At 38.0% G+C, this 15,835-nt stretch overlaps 1 protein-coding gene across 2 annotated transcripts in view; it reads right to left on the bottom strand.

Annotated features, from left to right (window-relative positions):
• The window catches only part of il34 (interleukin 34), a 137,581-nt gene that overhangs the window by 40,295 nt on the left and 81,451 nt on the right, over positions 1 to 15,835 (bottom strand). For both annotated transcript variants that reach the window (XM_034176961.1, XM_034176962.1), the window contains exons 3-5: positions 11,621 to 11,724; positions 4,259 to 4,336; positions 4,090 to 4,167 (exon numbers count right to left, since the gene is read on the bottom strand). In XM_034176961.1, the coding sequence (XP_034032852.1) occupies positions 4,090 to 4,167; positions 4,259 to 4,336; positions 11,621 to 11,724 (260 nt within the window). The remainder of the gene's footprint in view (positions 1 to 4,089; positions 4,168 to 4,258; positions 4,337 to 11,620; positions 11,725 to 15,835) is intronic.

Raw genomic sequence — 15,835 nt, 5'->3', positions numbered from 1 at the left:
TTCCCCATTTACATGAACAAATTGTAATCTATTAGACAAATATGATTCAAACCACCGCAGTGCAGTGCCTTTAATACCTATAGCATGCTCCAATCTCTGTAATAAAATTTTATGGTCAACAGTATCAAAAGCAGCACTGAGATCTAACAGAACAAGCACAGAGATGAGTCCACTGTCCGAGGCCATAAGAAGATCATTTGTAACCTTCACTAATGCTGTTTCTGTACTATGATGAATTCTAAAACCTGACTGAAACTCTTCAAATAGACCATTCCTCTGCAGATGATCAGTTAGCTGTTTTACAACTACCCTTTCAAGAATTTTTGAGAGAAAAGGAAGGTTGGAGATTGGCCTATAATTAGCTAAGATAGCTGGGTCAAGTGATGGCTTTTTGAGTAATGGTTTAATTACTGCCACCTTAAAAGCCTGTGGTACATAGCCAACTAACAAAGATAGATTGATCATATTTAAGATCGAAGCATTAAATAATGGTAGGGCTTCCTTGAGCAGCCTGGTAGGAATGGGGTCTAATAAACATGTTGATGGTTTGGATGAAGTAACTAATGAGAATATATACATATATATACATACATATACATACATATATATACATACATATACATACATATATATACATACATATACATACATATATATACATACATATACATACATATATATATATATATATATATATATATATATACACACACACATACACACATACATATACATACATACATATACATATACACACATACATACATATACACATACATATAGTGATACCAATTAAACAACTGCAAATTATAAAGAAGACAATGCTCGTACGGCAGAGGGTATTTTAGCATTACTTTATATTGTTATTTTCAAAGCACTGTTTATCTGAAATTGTCTGCTATTTAGAATCTTCATCATTTTCCAGTCTTGAATCATCGTTGCTTTATGAAAATATTTTTAACCCTGAGTAAGTTTTTCCCTTTACAAAAGCCTTTTCTGTGCAGCTCCACTATGAAGCTGTGAGTTAAGCAACATGCAGTTTCTCCAAGTGTTTCTTGTGCAGGCTGTTTATTAATAATCATGTTCCAGATTTTTCAAACAATAATTGACAGACTGAACATAAACAGGAAAAAAAACTGATAAAATGTACAATTTTTTTCATGTATATGAGACTGTTTTTATCAGTGTGTATGGGTATACAGGACTTATTATTTTATGTTTGTATGTTAAATGATTTACTGTGAAGGGCACCTGCAATCTCACTGTATCCTGAGTATAGTGACAATAAGGGCATATTATTTTATATTAGGCCAGACATTTTTTATTATTTGGTTTACGAACATTTCCGATCAAAATTTTGTCTCGGGATTCGGAATAAAAATAAATTTAAATTTCTCCTGTGTTTGTACACAGGTATTTTGCAAATACAAAATTCCTCAAAATAGGAGAAAAGTGTCTTCAACAACAACAGAGGTCAAAGCTGCAGAAGAGACCTTCATCTGGTCCAGAGAATCCAGCATAACCTCACCTGCTTCTAAATAAAAGGCTCTTTAAACAGCATATATTTTGTTACTTTTTTAAAAAGATGTTTCATTTTATATTTTAACAATAAATGAATGGATCATTAAAAATGTCCATGAAATCAAAGTCAAAGGACATTTTCACAGGTAGAAGCTCTCCCCTTATTGTGCATAATTTTAAAACATTCACAATCACTAGTCAAATTCATATTTTAGAAATTATTCTGTCCTAATCACAACATTAAAGCCAATCACAAATTTTGATGAAATTACAAATTGAAATGACTCAATTAAAAAAAAAATTCATCATGAGGTTTATGTCACAGAAATCCTACTTTACAAGCACACTGCAGTCATTCTTAAATTATCTCCTGTTGCATTTATAATAAACATTTGTGTTTATTTACAGTGTCCGTTTTTCTGGTTGAAATGAGATATGAATAATCTACCAAAATTAAAAAAAATTGTACAAATTTCCATGTTATTTTATTTGTCTAAAAATAAATCTCCAAGGTTACACGTGGTTTGAATTTACAGATGAAGAAAAGTTTCTAAAGAACCTTTTATTTATTTATTTATTTAGCTATTTTAATTATGTGTTCTAAACTTTTTAAACAGTAATCACAAATTTTGAGATAGAAAACGTTTACAAGGATTTTTCTTCAGAAAACTGTTCTATAAATGAGCAGTCCTGTGACACATTTCTGTTTTGTACAGATCAGTGGTTTCTGCACTGATCTGTTTTGTACAGATGGTAGTGGTTTCTGCCACTAGTCTTCCGTGTTTTAGCCCGAAGCATCGTTCCTATTGGACAGCGCGAAGCTATGTCACAGCTCAGAGCGGCGAAAGTTGGACTGGGTTGAACTTTGACAGTGTCAGCCTTTCAACAAGCGGCAATGCGCGCTCCCGTCAGAAGCTTTTGACACAACGCTTCTGACGCCTCTAAAAAGCAACGCGTCTCATTAAAAATAATGCTTTGCGTCCGGTGTGAAAGGCCCTAAAGTGCGAAATGGCAAAGGGAATTTATTTTTCATTTATCACTGGCCATGATGGACCATTTAGTGTCGGCGAAAAAAAAAAAAAAAAAAAAACCTAAATCGGAATTTAAATTTATTTTAAAATGCCAAAAATCGTGTTGGCGGGTCCGTAAACCATAAAATAAAAAAAGTCTGACCTTATGTGTCTACTATTTATCTATCTAAACCTTATGTACAGTTGTCAAGTGTGCTTGTTAAGGAAATCATCATAACAGTCAGTCAGGCTTGGAATCCCACAAGTACAACAGAGTATCAAGCAAAACAGAAATTATGGATCAGCAATTTCAGTTAAATACAACATATTTAACTGAACTAACATCACTTTGAGCAGATGGAATTAGTTAATCAGTGAAATCACCTGGTGCAGTGGGTGGTTACAAAGAAAACCTGCACCCTCTTTCTGGAATCAGTTTGACACTTATGCCCTAAACCATGATGTTGAACACTCTGTTTTCAGGTCATTTGAGAGTTGTTTAGAGGCTCCCATGTTTCCATTCATTAGAAGAGATGCAAAGAGGGGAAACATTTGCAAATGTTCACCTTAAATACCCTTTCTCATGAATGGATTCACCTGTGTAAGGAGGTCAAGGGTCAGTGAGCTTACCAAACCAATTTTGTGCCCCAATAATTAGTGCTAAATGTATTCAAATCAATAAAATGACAAGGGTGCCCAAATTTATGCACCTGCCTAATTTTGTTTAAATAATTATTGCACACTTTCTGTAAATAGTAGAAACTTCATTTCACTTCTCAAATATCAGTGTGTTCATCTGCTATATGATATATTTAACTGAAATTTCTGATCCAGACAACCAATGATTTATAAAGAAAATTCATGAAAATTATCAGGGGTGCCCAAACTTTTGCATACAACTTATATATATATATATATATATAATTAGCAAAAGTCTTTAAAAAAAAAAAAAAACTTTTTTCACATTGTCATTCTGGGTTATTGAAAAATTTGAAAAATGAATTTCATCCATTTCGACAAGTGCTGTGAATATTTTCTGGATGCACTGTACGTCCTGCTGACATTATCAGTGTGTAATTCTTTGGCAACAACAAACCAACAACCAAACTGGTTTCTTTCATTCATAGTGAAGAGGGTCTAGTAGAACCTGATAAAAAAATGTTAGAAGCCAAGAACAATTAAATTCGCATGTATCTAGTGATAAACTGGCTAATGACAAACAAAATTGCTGTTTCTGTGGCACAGCCCTCCAAACTAAATGCATCACATGTTAGACAGTGAAACACAAAAACACAAGATGATAGAATATCCTTTGGACTAATGGTGTTCTGTTCCACCCGTAGCGTTCATGTGTAGCATTAATGTCATGGCGAACTGAAGCCATTCTGGTGGTACGTTTTGGACAGACACTTTATTGGGACACTTAACTTTAGGTGACAAATCAAGGGGAAAAACTATATGTATAAACTGTACAAAATGGAACAATTTCAAATGCAACTAAAATACTCAAAAAAATCTAAATTACCATAAAATAAATTGCATTTCAAACAGACTACACCTTTTTCAACACGCCTTGATTGACTTGGAACCACAACCTCTGGAGAACCAGCTTGTCCACCCCATCCACCTCCAACCTCTGATGATGACAGCAGAAGAAGGCAGGGACAATAAACAGCTGACCAAGAGTCTGATGTGGAATAAACAAACCAACTGTCACTGCCTTTTACCAGTTTACTGATGTTCGACACTTTGAAGATTTCCTCATAGTGGACCTTGATGGTGTAGTTGATGGGGAAGTTGTATTTCTGTAACAAAAAAAATAGAAATATTTCAAACAGAATAATGTGTCATTTGAAGAATACACAGATTTAAAGTTAAACAAGAAACTTTGCAGTTCGAATAACACTGCACGCTCACTGTTTCTTCAAATACAGCAACTTAATTATCATCAAGATGGCGGCACGGTGGATTATTGGTTAGCACTGATCAGTGGTGGGCACAGATAACCAAAAAATTAACTTTGATAACAGATAATCAGATAACTTAAAAGTTATCTTTGATAAAGATAAACCGATAAACCACCCAAAAATGTATCGGAAGTTACAGATAACCGATAAATTCCAGTATTGTCTCTGGTACATTTGCAACTACTAACAAGCTGAATTTGAGTTTTAACACCACGATCGCTTTTGGAAGCATCAAAAGCGATAAAAGACCCAAACAATGAGCCTGCACTTCTATGTTTGAACATGCTGCACCCTGCTGGAAGCTCTTGTTTACTACATGGCTTAAAGCATAGACGCAAACAGAGCAGCCACAAAACCACCTCTCTACCAATTACAACGTCAAGCGGACGTCTTGGAAAATAAAGTCATGCTCACTTATGGTTTGGTGTGAATACTGATAGAATAACTCCATTAATGTCAATTCTGTCATTTGTACAAAGTTAAACTATAACATATATCTTTTAATGTTGAATAATGCACTAATTCTGAGGTTTTGTAACAAACACAGACAGATCGCAAAGGATTTTGGGTAAAAGTGCCTCTGTTAAACACTGATTGGTTCAGTCATTCATTATGTAAACCAACAAGTTAATGTGACATGTGTCGTGTGTTGGTGTTTACAGATAAATGTGCTTTTGTAAAATATTCCATTTTTACAAAAATTTTTACGTGCACTCAATATTGTCTTGACACATAAATGTTGGCTTTACACTGTGTGAGTCTTGTAATAAAAGGACGGCTTTCAGGTGGATTTCAGATGGCTGTCGGTTGCTTTTCAGTCGTGTGATTATCCGAGAAATTGAGCATGAGCTGGACATGCCCCAACATGTCCTGTGAGGCTTCATCACGGCGTTGCTTTGTGCCATGTGGCTCCACCGGGTCCTGTGAGACCAACAAGGAGGTGGTTTTGTGCCGCATAATGAACGGCTCCGTGGCGCGTCCCTCCGCTTTTCTTTCCATGAAAACAGTGGAATGTGCCGAAAAAGTGCTGATATCCACGCCTTCTGCCTTTTTGTGAAAGTCAGACGATGTCCCGGATCAACAAAGCCTTCACGTTGGAAATGATCTGGTTATTTCAGCGGGGTTTGAGCCTGTCGATCGGCGCTCGGAGCGCGGCACGCTCTCAGCAGTTGTGGGCGGTCTTTAAACCGTCTGGATCACTCCTTAATCTGTGTAATCCCCATAAAATCGTCCCTGAAAGCCATATTAATTTTCCGAACGGTGTCCACCTGGAGGTCTCTCACAGTTTCTTGAAAAAAATTGATGCAGCAAAGCTCCAAATCGTTCAGACATTTATTCGCAATAAAAAAACGACGTGAGGGGTGGACCAGTGCTCACACAAAGCCTGCTCACAGGTGAATGACGCAACCGACAGGCGTGAAAAAACTCACGCATGCGCACGAAGGTTCAAGCTTGGCTGATGCAATCACACGTGATTCAAATCCATATGGTTTTTGAAAAAAATAAAAAGGTCGGATACTTTTCTAACAGACCTCGTATTAGTGACAATTGCATAAAATTCCATTTGAATAAGTATAACGGTTCAGAAAATACATGTAGATATATACCCCGAGATCCACTTGGACTCCATGTGCACTCATTACTTTTATCAAGATCATAGTAGAGAAGCTTGAATCTTCGACTGGACTGGGTTGCTTGATGTGAGGACGTTTCGCTTCAAATCGTAGAAGCTTCCTCAGCTAAAATTCTTGCTCTGGTGGTCTGACTTCTGTCTTGACTCTTGTAGAGAAGAATAATCAAGAAGTCACAAAAGCTGAAGTTTTAAAACCTAACCAGACCCCTCCTACCGAGAGGCAGACTGCTATAGGCTAGTGACTAAACAATAGCTCTAATTAGCACCTATTGTGCTCTAGTTAGCACCCTCCTAATGACAGGGCAGCTGTCCCTCTCCTGATGGCTCCCTTGACGACTCTGCTGATGACGTGAATGACTCATTACCATGAACAAAAGACTGAAACTGCTTTGACCTGAGTACCCCATTGTAAACAGGGGATAAAGCATGTCTCAGACCCCCTCCCCGGTTAAGGCTGGGTTTCAAACGTTTCACAAAGAATGCCTCCTTGACCCCTCTCTCAAACCATTTCTTCTCTCTGGCTAATATTTTAACTTCCTTGTCCTCAAACGTGTGGTTAGTGTCTTTAAGGTGGAGATGAACTGCAGACTGAGGTCCACTGGCGCCCTCTCTGCGGTGCTGGTATAGCCTTTTGTGTAAAGGTTGCTTAGTCTCACCTATGTAGTGTTCGTTATAGTTTTCCTGACATCTGATAGAATACACTACATTGCTCTGTTTGTAACTAGGGATCCTGTCCTTAGGGTGAACTAATTTCTGTCTCAAGGTGTTAACCGGTTTAAAGTAAACTGGGATTTTGTGCTGTCTGAAGATCCTCTGTAGTTTTTCCCCTACTCCTGCTAAATAAGGGAGAGACACTCCTCCTCTTCTTTTCTCTGTCTCCTGTCTATCTGGTCTCTTTGTTCTCTGGGACTTCTGCACTTTGTCCAGGGACCATCGTGGGTACCCACATACTGTGAGGGCACATACTGTGAGGGAAAGCCCTCACAGTATGTGGGTACCCACAATGGTCCCTGGACAAAGTGCAGAAGTCCCAGAGAACAAAGAGACCAGATAGACAGGAGGGTGCTAACTAGAGCACAATAGGTGCTAATTAGAGCTATTGTTTAGTCACTAGCCTATAGCAGTCTGCCTCTCGGTAGGAGGGGCCTGGTTAGGTTTTAAAACTCCAGCTTTTGTGACTTCTTGATTATTCTTCTCTACAAGAGTCAAGACAGAAGTCAGACCACCAGAGCAAGAATTTTAGCTGAGGAAGCTTCTGCGATTTGAAGCAAAACGTCCTCATGTCAAGCAACCCAGTCCAGTCGAAGATTCAAGCTTCTCTACTATGGAAACCACCTGGACAACTGAGAGCCTACACAGAAACATTTATCAAGATCAGTTTATTAGTTTTTAAGACATTCTCCATGTCAATGTAATGTGAGAAAAATAGATACTGCCAAATAATTCAAATTTGGCAATTATACATCTGAGTCCTGGCTACCTGCTTTTGGGTTTAAATTGACTCTGTTCCTGGCTCCTACTACAGCATTCACCTTGATATGATCGATCATTCAATATAAAAATTCTTCTGTCCCAACTGAAAACATAATGAATAATACTGCTAAGAGACAGACAAATACTGGTGACTGCATAACTGTAATTTCCATTTTAGAGTGAAATGCGTGACATTTGTAGCTTCCACCTGATACAGTTGAGTTTTTCCGCACTCTGCACCTTCAGAGCTGCACTCGTGTGCCCATGGTTGTATTGTTCTTAAATTGAGGTATAATCGGGCACAGTGCTGGTGCATTGGTATTGTGTTGAAGCAGAAAGTAATTGTACCATAGTCCACCAAAACCTGGTGTGAAGTTGAGTGCAGTGTATTAAAAGGATGCAATACTCAGACAGGCGGGTTCCTGATACATGTGCACCTTGTTTGTCACAATGAAGATGAATTTAAATATATTAAACAAAATACAAAAATGCAAAAAATTCTGAACTTCACTTTACTGCCTCACTGCTTCACCTCAGGGAGATTTGGTGGCCACTGTTTGCTGTATGCTCTGGTTGGCATAGATCCAATAACTCACCAGGAAACCTCTCACTGACCCTGAGTGCTGTACTCCCAGCGTATTCCAACTCTTAAAGTGGATGGCAGATGACAATCCAATTGGTTTATTTCATGTTATACTCAAAACACATTCATGACTAATTTAGAGCCTAATGCCTTATCCACACAGAAATAGAACTTTCCCTATATGATTGTTTTCTTTGCTGTTTTCAAAAAAGTGTTTGATAAACATGACACCATCCAAAGAAATAATGGCATACACACAAAACTACTGAAAATGACTGAAAACACTGTAGTATATATATGCCAGGCTTATGAAGCGGAACATGTGCATCTTGCTTGCGTGCTGTATACATACACAGAAGAAGAATACATGGCCAGTGTCATATACTGGTCGACCATTGTACAACCAATACACTAAAGTTGTGTATTGATCATACACACAAAACTGCAAAGGCAGCATTTTGAGACTTATCCACTCTGGGACCTGTTTTCACAGTGTAGAATTTTGGGCTCCAAAAACACCAGTTCCGTCTGATATGATGCAAAATTTTTGCTGATATGCCTAAACTTGTCTCTGTGTGGACAGGCCCTAAAGTGCTCCAATTTGCACTCAGATTACAGAGATTAAGAAGCAAAAAGGAGGTGAATGTAACCCAAATCACCATACATTTTATAGATTGTCAAGATAGGGCCCAATGTGTGTTTCTGTTTTCCACATGGACTGTATCTTTAGGTGCATGGCTCCATTTGTTTTTAAGGAATCTGCTATGTTCTGACAAATGTAAATTTACATTTTTTTTGTTTTGTTTTGTTTTTTCCTACATCTGTGTTTTGTCAAGAGTCTGTAGCCATGCCCCGTAAAAACCAGTAATACATTTCAGTGGGAATTCAAAATGATTCTTCACAAACAAATCTTATCCACTATATAAAGCACATCCATTGGTTTATAGCCAAAACCAGCATCGTGATCTACTTTGGCCTAATAAGTGGTGACATATTATTCCTGCAAATTAAATTAGTAAAAGTCAATCAGTCAGTCAGTCAGTCAACCCAATACTTAAAAAAATATACACCACCAGTCAAACATTTGGACCAACTTTCTCATTCTATACGTCTCAAGTGAATGGGAAAGTGTGTGTGTGTGTGTGTGTGTGTGTGTGTGTATATATATATATATATATATATATATATATATATATATATATATATATATATATATATATATATATATATATATATATATATATATATATATATATATATATATGTGTGTGTATGTATCAATCCAGTCTCACGGATTGTTGTGATTCAGCAGCACGAAATATACATTAATCTATTGGTTCATCATATTGTCACAAAAAGTGCAAAATTTTCGTCATGGGAGTAGGAATTCATTCTAATTCATACCGTGATGGCTGCACGTAATTAAAAGTGCAGCGGGGGTGGGTGGGGTGGTTATGGTTGGGGGTAGGAGTAGGGTTAGTAATAGTGAGTAAAAAAAAAAAAAAACCCCATCACGAAAATTTGAATCATTTCGTGACGGGAGGACGAACAAAAAATGTAAGACTGGGCTGCTATGTATACATACGTACATATATTTATACTGTATTTAGTATCTATTTTATGGTATTCTCATGAGCACGGACATTCTAGACCCGGGCAGTATAATTTAATAAATTAACTGATCTTGATCTTCTGCATTCCAGTGCTTTGATTTTATCATTCTTTACTCCAAGCATGAAAATCACTTTGATCCACCAAGAGGAAGGATGTTATGGTTCTTTGAGATGTGCTCTGAGGCTTCATTGGTGAACTATGATTGGTGACACACTCAGTCATGCTGATTGACACACCACTTTATCATAAATCTGGTCATGATTACTCGCTGTAGCTGCTTTGAAAGCAAATCACCACAACACTGTCATTTGTAAATGGACCATGTAATGCCTTAAACTCCTTCTACGTTTTTACTTGAATTTTATTGTGCTGTATTATTTATTGTTACTTTTATATGCACTTTTAATATGTGTGTTTCATTTGTGTGAATAGGAGCAACAGACCGCCACATAATTTCCTTCAGGATTAATAAAGTATTTCTATCTATCTATCTATCTATCTATCTATTTGCTAAACTTCCAGCATAAAAAATAAAAATAAGAAAAGCAGCTCATGTGGAACATTAATGCCAATTTTCAGGGGTTACGTTATGATTCCGCACCTGAAATCAAATTTGAGAATATGTTGTAACTACTGGCAGAGTAACAAAAAGTGTCAAGTAAGTTGTATTTGCATTATTAGTCCGTAAATCAGCAGTCAACTTTGACCTAATCAGTACCACTTAAGGGGACTAAACAACACTTACAATCCAGCCTCAGTCTACTATGACCTATACAAAAATGTATGTAGCCATCGCAGGGTGGCAGCTGTAGCCAACTAGGGGTCAATGAAGATTTACACAGAGTTCAAAATTTTAAAATGCTCCATTCATATTGAAAAGCATAGCACATCATTTTGTCTGATCGTATATATTCCAAAAAGGTATAGTTTGGACTATTAGTGCAGCAGATAAGTGAAACAATCATGCAAATGGTGATAAAAGCAAAAAACAGATTGGCCACTTGAATTTTCAATCGGTGATCAGGTAGGGGTCAATTGAAGAATTACACAGAGGTCAAAATGAAGAGATGCTCCAATCATATGGAAAACTATACCACATTATTTGCCTGATCATAAAGATTCCAAAAAGGTATAGTTTGGACTATCTGTGACTGAATTCTATGGAGTTATGGGATAAAAACAGCAAGAATGGTGACAGAGGTCAGTTTCAGTTTGTACAGGGGTCAAAAATTAAAGTTGCTCCAATTTTGGTAAAAAGTGATGAAAATTATTGGTTGAGCTAATCGGATTAATAAATGGGATAGTTTTGACAGTGCTGAATGCTTGGTCTCCAAAGTAAAGGTCAAACAAGGTCAACGTCCATTGGATTCTATGACATGTGACATATGTTACCCCGTAACGTGATAAGTAAGGATGATACATGGTCCAAACTATACCTTTTTAAAACCCTGTCAACTCAACTAATAATTTGCATCACTTTTTACCAAAACTGGAGCAACTTTAACTTTTGACCCCTGTACAAACTGACACTGACCTACAGCTACCATCCTGCGATGGCCATCATACATTTTTTTGTGTAGGCCACAGTACATTGAGGCTGGATTGTAAATGATATTCATTACCCTTAAGTAGTACCGAAAAACCTGCTTGGTCCATGGACTATAATGTACCCAGGAAGTGACTGAATGCAGCAGAACTGGAAATAACCACAGTTCACGGAAGCTATGAAGAGCTCCTCATAATGATTCATTTGGCTTTTCCAGCTCACAGCAATCCCAGTAGTCCCCCCACCCCATATGTACAGGTGCTATAATCTCACCATGAACCGTCGCCTGTGGCTGAGGCTATTGTTGATTGTCTTCAAGGCCGTACACATGCTGGGTGGTGCTGTAGACATGAGGACAGGAGCCAGAAGGAACACACCTGCATGAAATACAAGATCAGCTATGTGTCACACACAAGGAGCGGCAAACATTACATCACAGTCTTCTGATTTCCTTCACACATCTTTACATTCTGTATGCGTAAAATATTTGCATATGATTGATGAACACGTACAAGCACACAACATGTGTCACAGCAACACAACGCGTGTTGATGCACAGGTTTGTGCACCAGGCTTAAAATTAAACATGAACTTTGGTGAATGTAGGAACACTGAAGTAGAGTCTGCTTAACGACTCCAGACATCTTCACTTATCAGACTTAACACTTTAATATCTTTTGGCATACGGTTATATACACTCAACAAAAATATAAACGCAACACTTTTGGTTTTGCTCCCGTTTTGTATGAGATGAACTCAAACATCTAAAACTTTTTCCACATACACAATATCACCATTTCCCTCAAATATTGTTCACAAACCAGTCTAAATCTGTGATAGTGAGCACTTCTCCTTTGCTGAGATAATCCATCCCACCTCACAGGTGTGCCATATCAAGATGCTGATTAGACACCATGATTAGTGCACAGGTGTGCCTTAGACTGCCCACAATAAAAGGCCACTCTGAAAGGTGCAGTTTTGTTTTATTTGGGGGGGGATACCAGTCAGTATCTGGTGTGACCACCATTTGCCTCATGCACTGCAACACATCTCCTTCGCATAGAGTTGAAGAGAACACCTTTCCAACGTGCCAAACGCCAGCGAATGTGAGCATTTGCCCACTCAAGTCGGTTACAACGACGAACTGGAGTCAGGTCGAGACCCCAATGAGGACGACGAGCATGCAGATGAGCTTCCCTGAGACGGTTTCTGACAGTTTGTGCAGAAATTCTTTGGTTATGCAAACCGATTGTTTCAGCAGCTGTCCGAGTGGCTGGTCTCAGACGATCTTGGAGGTGAACATGCTGGATGTGGAGGTCCTGGGCTGGTGTGGTTACACGTGGTCTGCGGTTGTGAGGCTGGTTGGATGTACTGCCAAATTCTCTGAAACGCCTTTGGAGACGGCTTATGGTAGAGAAATGAACATTCAATACACGAGCAACAGCTCTGGTTGACATTCCTGCTGTCAGCATGCCAATTGCACGCTCCCTCAAATCTTGCGACATCTGTGGCATTGTGCTGTGTGAGAAAACTGCACCTTTCAGAGTGGCCTTTTATTGTGGGCAGTCTAAGGCACACCTGTGCACTAATCATGGTGTCTAATCAGCATCTTGATATGGCACACCTGTGAGGTGGGATGGATTATCTCAGCAAAGGAGAAGTGCTCACTATCACAGATTTAGACTGGTTTGTGAACAATATTTGAGGGAAATGGTGATATTGTGTATGTGGAAAAAGTTTTAGATCTTTGAGTTCATCTCATACAAAATGGGAGCAAAACCAAAAGTGTTGCGTTTATATTTTTGTTGAGTATACATCATCTTTATTCGTAGATACATAATGTACGTACATGGCACAAATACAGTTAAAAAGAGACAAAAATTGTAACAGGGCTGATAACATTTAGAACCAGACTCAATAATTTCAAGTGCAATAAATGCAATAATAAGAAATGCAAGCTCTGTGACACTGTTTTATATTAAATTTTGTCTACCCCCCCCCCCCTCCCTTTTCCATGTCACCATATCAAGCTTGACTTGAAATGAAAATGTGTGGGTATGGTCTGAGATATACATGAACTACAGCTCTTGGCAAAATTCTACTGTGCCTACATTAATGGTAAATGTCCACCAGGTGGAGTTATTGCTCCATTTCAAGAACCTTGAGTACAGTCTGCTGTGGGACATGATGAGAAACCTGTTGCATATCTACTAATATAAGCAACAAATTGGTCATCATCGTGTCCTCCATAGCAATGGAACAATACTATCTCCACCTGGTGGACATTTTCCATTAATGCAGGTCCAATAGAATGTTTTTTACTGGTCTCGGGTCATTAATAAATAGCTTTTAAATTACGTTCCAGGGTCATGTCAAAAGAATAATCCGTGGATGACTCAAACTACATTCAGTGTCTTAAACATGAGCTGCACTTTCACAGTGAAACATGACCAGGGTTCATAACAAGGAAAAAACAAACAAACATCAGTTCCGCTATTTTCACAGAAATTCAAAAAAGTAAGTCCCTTCGGCTGATCTCTTAAATGGTAAATTGACTACATTTATATTGTGTTTTTCCATCTGCATCAAAAGTTCAAAGTGCTTTATAATCATGCCTCACATTCACCCATTCGCACAGACACACTCACACACCAATGTCAGGGTGCTGCCATGCAAGGCACTCACTACACACTTGGAGCAACTTGGGATTAAGGAGCTTATCCAAAGGCCCTTAATGATTTTCTGTTCTGGCTGGGTTTTGAACTGAGCATCCTCTGGTCTGAAGCCCAATGTTTAACCACTAGACCATCACCTGCTCTTGTTTGGACTTGGGGTTGCCACAGCAAATCCAAGGTGGCTCCGCAGGTTGATGTGGCACAGGTTTTACGCTGGATGCCCTTCCTGACACATGTCAAATTGACAGCAAACACTGTTTAGACAATAAAACAGAATTTATACTTTGTAGAATTTGTTTCAAACTGCATGTTTGTTTTATGACACTGTCAAAGTAAGATAATTTAATGGTGTGTGGGTGATTACATTTAATAGCACAGTGGCAGGTACAGATTTAAAAATAGTTTTTTTTAGAAGGGAGTTTTGCAGTATACATACATCCTATAAATGTTCTCAGTGGCAAATCCAGGGCCAGTGAAAGCTTTATGGTGTTCTTTCCAACCTAACAGAAAGGAGAAGAGAATAAACCTGCAGTATTGTTCACAGTTCTGCAGCAAACCTTAGAAAGAGGTCTGTATATTTGAGTAACCCTCCCCCTGTCCAACAAAACACAACCTTATTTTTTTTAACCCTTGGGCTCTATGGATCACGAAATGGATGATTGTGAAAATATTTGAAGGGTTTCAAGCTCTTTTTGCTTGCATTTGTGTGTGTGGGTTTTCATATTTTAACATCCTTGAAAAAGCAGAAATATTTGCATTGTCATTTTTGAGCAGTATGCATAAAATACTTTTTCTATATATGATCTAAGGTTTTTGTCATGAAACTGCCAGACTCCCATTCTTTACATTAATACAGTTATTTATTTGGAGCTAATACAATGTGATGAAGTGAGAAATAAAATGTAAGTTTCCCAATCCTGTCTTTCGGACATAGTAATCAATCGTTGAACCCATCATAGAGATATTATGAGTGATGAACCACCAGAGAAGAAATATTGTTTTCTAGGCAAAAACAAATGTGTGATTTGTTTCAAACCCCTTGGGACTAGGACAGGAAAAGCTCATGTGGTGAAGAATCCTACAACAGAAGGCAAAACAGCTATTTTTGCTGTTGCTCAGACACGGAATGATGAGGTTTTTGCAGCACTCTTTCCAAACAAAGAAGGCCTGAACTCAGGAAAGCTTCTCATTTCCTGTCATTACTGCAAGTACTTCACTAGATGCATTGGGTTATTTGTATACAATCAAGACTGACAAACCTTTTGCATGATGCTTTCAAGCATCATGCAAGATGAGCAAAGTACCAAACTGCAATATGGGCAAATAGCCATCAGCCTCAAACTCAGTTTTGGAATCCCATTAGTAATGAACAGGGACTACTGGTTCCAGTATTGTTGTTGTTGTTGGGTTTTTTTTTGTGTTTTTTTTTTTGAAGGAGAGGTGGCTCCTGTGGAAGTGAAAGATCTCACACATCTATACTGCTTTCACCCAAGGAAATGTCGCTGTCTGACTTCAGGACTGAATTGTGCCGATATGTGTTCTTATACACTAATTTAGAAGATCTTTAATTAGCCTGGAAAAAGAGTCTGTTGCTCTATAAAAAAGCCCTCCGTAAAGCTAGGACATCTTACTTTTCATCACTAATTGAAGAAAATAAGAACAACCCCAGGTTTCTTTTCAGCACTGTAGCCAGGCGGACAAAGAATCAGAGCTCTATTGAGCCGAGTATTCCTTTAACTTTAACTAGTAATGACTTCATGACTTTCTTTGCAAATACAATTTTAACTATTAGAGAAAAAATTATTCATAACCA

Source organism: Thalassophryne amazonica, chromosome 8 (genome assembly GCF_902500255.1).
Source record: "Thalassophryne amazonica chromosome 8, fThaAma1.1, whole genome shotgun sequence".
NCBI lineage: Eukaryota > Metazoa > Chordata > Actinopteri > Batrachoidiformes > Batrachoididae > Thalassophryne > Thalassophryne amazonica.
The sequence above is the reverse complement of the archived record's forward strand: the minus strand, read 5'-3'. Positions and strand labels throughout refer to the sequence as shown.